At 43.0% G+C, this 5,250-nt stretch overlaps 1 protein-coding gene across 1 annotated transcript in view; it reads right to left on the reverse strand.

Moving 5' to 3' along the window:
- CCDC13 (coiled-coil domain containing 13) overlaps nucleotides 1–5,250 on the reverse strand; it is a 119,835-nt gene that overhangs the window by 70,471 nt on the left and 44,114 nt on the right. Inside the window, exon 8 of the mRNA XM_027837189.1 lies at nucleotides 3,844–4,002. Within this exon, the coding sequence (XP_027692990.1) occupies nucleotides 3,844–4,002 (159 nt within the window). The remainder of the gene's footprint in view (nucleotides 1–3,843; nucleotides 4,003–5,250) is intronic.

The following is a 5,250-nucleotide window of genomic DNA, read 5'->3' on the forward strand; positions in this document are numbered from 1 at the left end:
GTCAAATCTCTTAATCCTTCAGTCTCCTCATCTATAAAACAAGGGGGTTGTGTTAGATGGTCTCTGATGTCCCTTCCAGCTTAGAGCTCTCTAATCCTATGATACTAGTCTAAATTAAAACCACTATCAGAGCAGGAAGACATACATAGTATCCCTGTTAAGAGTTCTACTGAAGTTCTCCCACCCAGGCTTTCAGTGAGTCTACAGAAGATTAGCTCACGTCCCAAAACTATAAAATCCAACTAGAAAAACAGTCATTTATTTCCATCTGTACAACAATGAACAGAAACTTTAACCATAAAAGAATCATAGCAGGAGAGCAACTTGTCCCAAGACTACTCCTATGTGAACCTTATTCAGTTAAGACGAGATGAGATACTACTGCCACTACTATTAAGAATGACATTCCTAATGATGAGAGCCGTCCAAAAATGAAATGGGCTGGCTCAGGGTGAGCTAGAAGGCCTCTAAGGGCCCTCTAGCTCTTAGGCTCAATGATTCTTCGAGTTACTGTTTGATCTTGTAGTATTTGGGGACATGGTAGAAGACCCTGAGGAGAGACTACTGCGGATCTGGACCTGGCTAGAGATTTTTCGTCATGGAACACAGCTGCCCTCCTTACACAAAGCAGGCACTTAATGTTGGCTGAATTGTCTGTCCTATCTGCCTCTTCCTCTCCATTCCCACAGCTCTCATAGCAGTTCAGGCCCCCACTACCTCATGGCTGGACTTCAAAAGCTTTCTAAACGCTCTCTCCACCCAATCCATTTCTATACGAGGACATCAAGCCAGCTTTCCTAAAACATTAATTTTATGTTGAGCTATGACTCAAAAAATATCGAAAGGCTTCCTCCCTCTTCTGCCATTGCCTACATAATTCAGAGTCTGGCACAGGACACAGACTTCAGAGTTGGAAGGCAATCTAATTCAACTCCCTTCTTGTTGTTCAGTTGTTTTTCAATCCTGTCCAACTCTCTGTGACTCCATTTGGGGTTTTCTTGGCAGAGATAATGGAGCGGTTTGCCATTTCCTTCTCTAGTTCATTTGACAGAGGAGGAAATCGAGGCACACAGGGTGAAGTGACTTGCCCAGGGTCACACAAACGCTAGTAAGTGTCTGAGGCCAGATTTGAACTCAGGCAGAGGAGTTTTCCTGACTTCAAGTTCAGCAATCTATACATTTTCCCACCTAGCTGCATAATTCAACCCCCTTATTTGAGGACTGAGTCCTGAGACTTGGTCCTGGGAGGAATACGGACTATAGAAATCTCTGATTTAGAAGGTGGCTTGAAGTCACACCTGAGAGTTTTTGAAAGAGGCATACACAACATGTGAGAGAGCAGAGTAAAAGGAAGGAGCTGGCTTTATATGAGCTCAGTAGCAGTAGCAGTGGCAAAAAGACAGCATCTCTGCTCTACTTGGGACTTAATAAGCCAAACTGAAAAAAAAAAAAATAGTGGCACAAGGATAGTGATGGGGTGGGGGGAGACAGCAGGTAAAATTTAAATTAGAGCAGAGAAGCAAACCTCTGTTCAAATTTTAGGAATTTTCCTAACTTGGGGGTGGGGGTGGGCATCTGAACTATAGTAATTGTTGCAATCACTTTTGGTCCTATACAAACACCATAAGATGGCAGAGAAAGGGATCAGGTGGATCTGAAGGCCATTACATTGCCCCCACGATAAAATCAAGGTACTTGTTGAAATAGGGTGTGGCTCATTAAATTTCTGGAGAAGACTGAGGTGAGGAGGAAAAGTTGGTGATTGAAGAAAAGATCACATCCTCACCCACCCCCAAGGGGAAAACAGGTGAGGCCTGCGAAGGAAGAGCTCAGCTTCTTCCCTTCAAGAAGGGAGGAGGACGCAGAAAGGGTCCAGAACCTTCCACAGTGCCACCCTCTGGTGTTACAGAAGTAACTGAAGCCCACATAATTCAGGCTGGCTTTCCCAAGTCAGCAGCTCTCATTCCAAAGCCAGGGAGGGCTCTTTCTGAGCCAGCTGTCACAACCTTATAGCCTCACATCCTGGGACAGCTGCAACCCCACCTCACGTTCTCTAATCAAACTTATCTACCACTGCTTCAGGATCCTGCCCACTGTGGCCTGGTATTCTCCCTGGCTCCTGAACACACCACTGTCAGTCTCCACTCCAAGATTTTGATAATGTTTTCCTGATAGCTTAAAAAAAACCTTTCTCTTTCTCTCTCCCTTACTCCAGATCCTCCCCATACTTCTGAGGTCCAGCCCCAGTGTTGCCAGCTTCATGTGGCCTCTCGGCCACTCCATTTTGACAGATTTCCTCTTTTCTCAACTCCTACTGGACTCCTATATACTACCGTGGGTTGTTTCCTATTCCTGGAACATGCGTCTCCTACCTCTGTGCCAAGTCAATTTCTACACAGCTGACAAAGCCCAATTCAAATGGTAACTTCTTCAAGAAGACTTAGAAATTCCCTGGCCCCACCCCAACTGGTAACAACGTTGTCCTCCTGCTCTCGGTCTTCTGTTTTGCACATCATGTAATATTGTACATTAATGGATATCTGTGCTTATGTGTGGGCATAATGCCCTCTTGTTTATCTTGTTCCCCAAATGGATTGTGAGTTCATGTGGGCAGAGACTGGGGGATCTAAATTTTGTAACTCCTCCAGCTCCTAGCACAATGCTTAGAAGCCAAGAGTGGACACTTAAGCGTTTGTCAAATGAATTAATTTCTAATAGCAAATAAGATATGATGACTACTTGGTGCACCATCCAGGTGTCAGAACCTAATCTGGATGCCAGAAACAAAACAAAACAAAACACTTTTTTCTCCTTGGGGGGAATGTAACCAATACCTTGTCTTAGGCGAATGATCTCCTCAGATGAACCTCAGCTAAATCAACATGTACACCTCATGTGGGGAAGATTGGCAGAGACCTTCTTTGAACTGGTGATTTCAAGGTGTTAGCTATGTAACCTTAGGACTCAGTCACATAAAACATACTTTCTAACCACTAAATAGTACTTGGGCAAAGTTCTCAAGCCAGCACTCTGAGTCTGGCAAATAGCTGCTGGTCAAGTGTGTAAGCACACACGTGGGAAGTACCTATTGCAACTGGAAGAGTACTGATTCCTCAGGCTTGGGTTGGACCTTGGGTTTGGATTCCAGTTCAGTCACTTATCTTGTGTGCAACCTAGTATAAGTAAGTGCCTTCCCTGCTCTGGACCTCAGTTTCTTCCTCTGTAAAATGAGGGGTTCAACTAGATAATCTCTAAGGGTCCTTCCAGACCTAAATCCCCCCATCAAATGATCTGATTTACGTATAGTATAGTATCACTTGTTGTTGTTGTTAAGTTGTGCCTGACTCTTTGTGACCCCATTTGGGATTTTCTTGGCAAAGATACTGGAGTGGTTTGCTGTTTCCTTCTCTGGCTCATTTTACAGATGAGGAAACTGAAACAAACAGGGTGAAGTGACTTGCTCAGGGTCACACAGCTAGTAAGTATCTGAGGCCAGATTTGAAATCAAGAAGATGGAATCTTCCTGCCTTCAAGCCTGGAACTCTGTCCACTGCACCACCTAGCTGCCCTATTGTGTATTATAGTTATCTGTATTTGTAGTTTATGCCTAAACTAGACCATTAGCTCCATGAAGGCAAGAACCACGTCTTATCTAAGATTTATGTTTCCCACAATACCCAGCACAATGCTTTGTACGTAAGTAGGTATTTAATAAATGGTTAATTGCTATTATTAAATTACAAAACCTGGAATGTCTTGAGCATCCTGAGCGCCAGCTTCCAATGTCTCTGGAAGTATCTAGCTTAAACCCTTGGAATCCCAGACACACAAGTTCTTCTTTACCTCTAATGCCTCCTTCTTTTCTTTCTCCAAGTTACGGATCTTTAACAGGTTTTTCTCTTGGGCTGAAAATTTCTTTGTTTCTGAGTGGTTTGGCATCTCCTCCTCATTATTAATGGAACGGTTCCGGATTGAACCTAATTGATTCTCAAGCTCTCGAATCTGTGGGAGAATATAAAAATAAAGTTCCACAGGTATAGGTCTGAGCTGAAAGGCCCTACCACTGAGCAGGTCAATTTGACCCAATAAAAGAGAAATGGTGTAATGTTCCACCACAGTGCCCGTCAAATGTGCAGATTGAACAAGCTTGACCAAGGAAGGTAGGGACCAGAATTCACTAGCACCATTGACAAAGGACAGTGGTAAATTCCACCCCTACCTCCTAATTTTTCATATATGACTAGGAAAAGTTGTTTTTTTTTTCTCAGTTAATCTGGTTATAGTCACTTCATATATCTCAATTATATCTTTTTAAATCTTTCAAAGGGACATTAGCTTGAATCACAGCATTGATATAATTCAAAGCCCACAGGAGAAGCTCTAAAGAACTATGTACAACCAGGCCACTCCAAGGACAGAGAGGTTTGTCCTCGACCCCAAACTGCAATGTCTACAACTACTCACAAATGAGAGTGGTAAAGGAAAGAGCACAAAAACCTGGGTGCTAGTCTAAACTCTCTGTAACACACTAACTGGGTGACCCTAGAAAAGCAAGTCCTCTCTCTGTTGAGTGAGTTTCCTCATCTATAACACGGGACAGATGAACCAGAAGATCTCTAGCTCCCTCCTGGCTCAGACATTCTGTGATCTATGTTCTAAGGTCCCTTCTAGCTCTAACATTCTATGTTCTAAGGTTTCCTCCGACTATAACATTCTCTGTTCTAAGTTCCTTTCCAGCTCTGAAATTCTGTGTTCTAAAGTCTGTTTTAGCTCTGACAGTCTATGATCTATATTATAAGCTCCCTTCCAGCTCTAACATTCTGTGTTCTAATCTTTCTTTCAGCTCTGACATTCTATATCTTCAGGCCTCTTCAAGCTCTGACATTCTATGTTCTAAGGTTTCCGCCAACTATAACATTCTCTGTTCTAAGATCCCTCCCAGCTCTAACATTCTATGTTCTAAGCTCTCTTTCAGCTCTGACATTCTATATCCTAAGGCCTCTTTAAGCTCTGACATTCTATGTTCTAAGGTTTCTTCCAACTATAACATTCTCTGTTCTAAGATCCCTTTCAGCTCTAACATTCTATGTTCTAAGATCTCTTCCAGCTCTGACATTCTATGTTCTAAGGTCTCTTATGGCTCTGACAGTCTATGATCTATGTTGTAACTCCCTTCCAGGTCTAACTTTCTTATATTCTAAGGTCCCTTCCAGCTCTGACATTCTGTGTTCTAAGGTCTCTTCCAGCTCT

This window comes from Vombatus ursinus, unplaced genomic scaffold (assembly GCF_900497805.2).
Source record: "Vombatus ursinus unplaced genomic scaffold, bare-nosed wombat genome assembly UNPS02014820.1, whole genome shotgun sequence".
In the NCBI taxonomy this organism is placed as follows: domain Eukaryota; kingdom Metazoa; phylum Chordata; class Mammalia; order Diprotodontia; family Vombatidae; genus Vombatus; species Vombatus ursinus.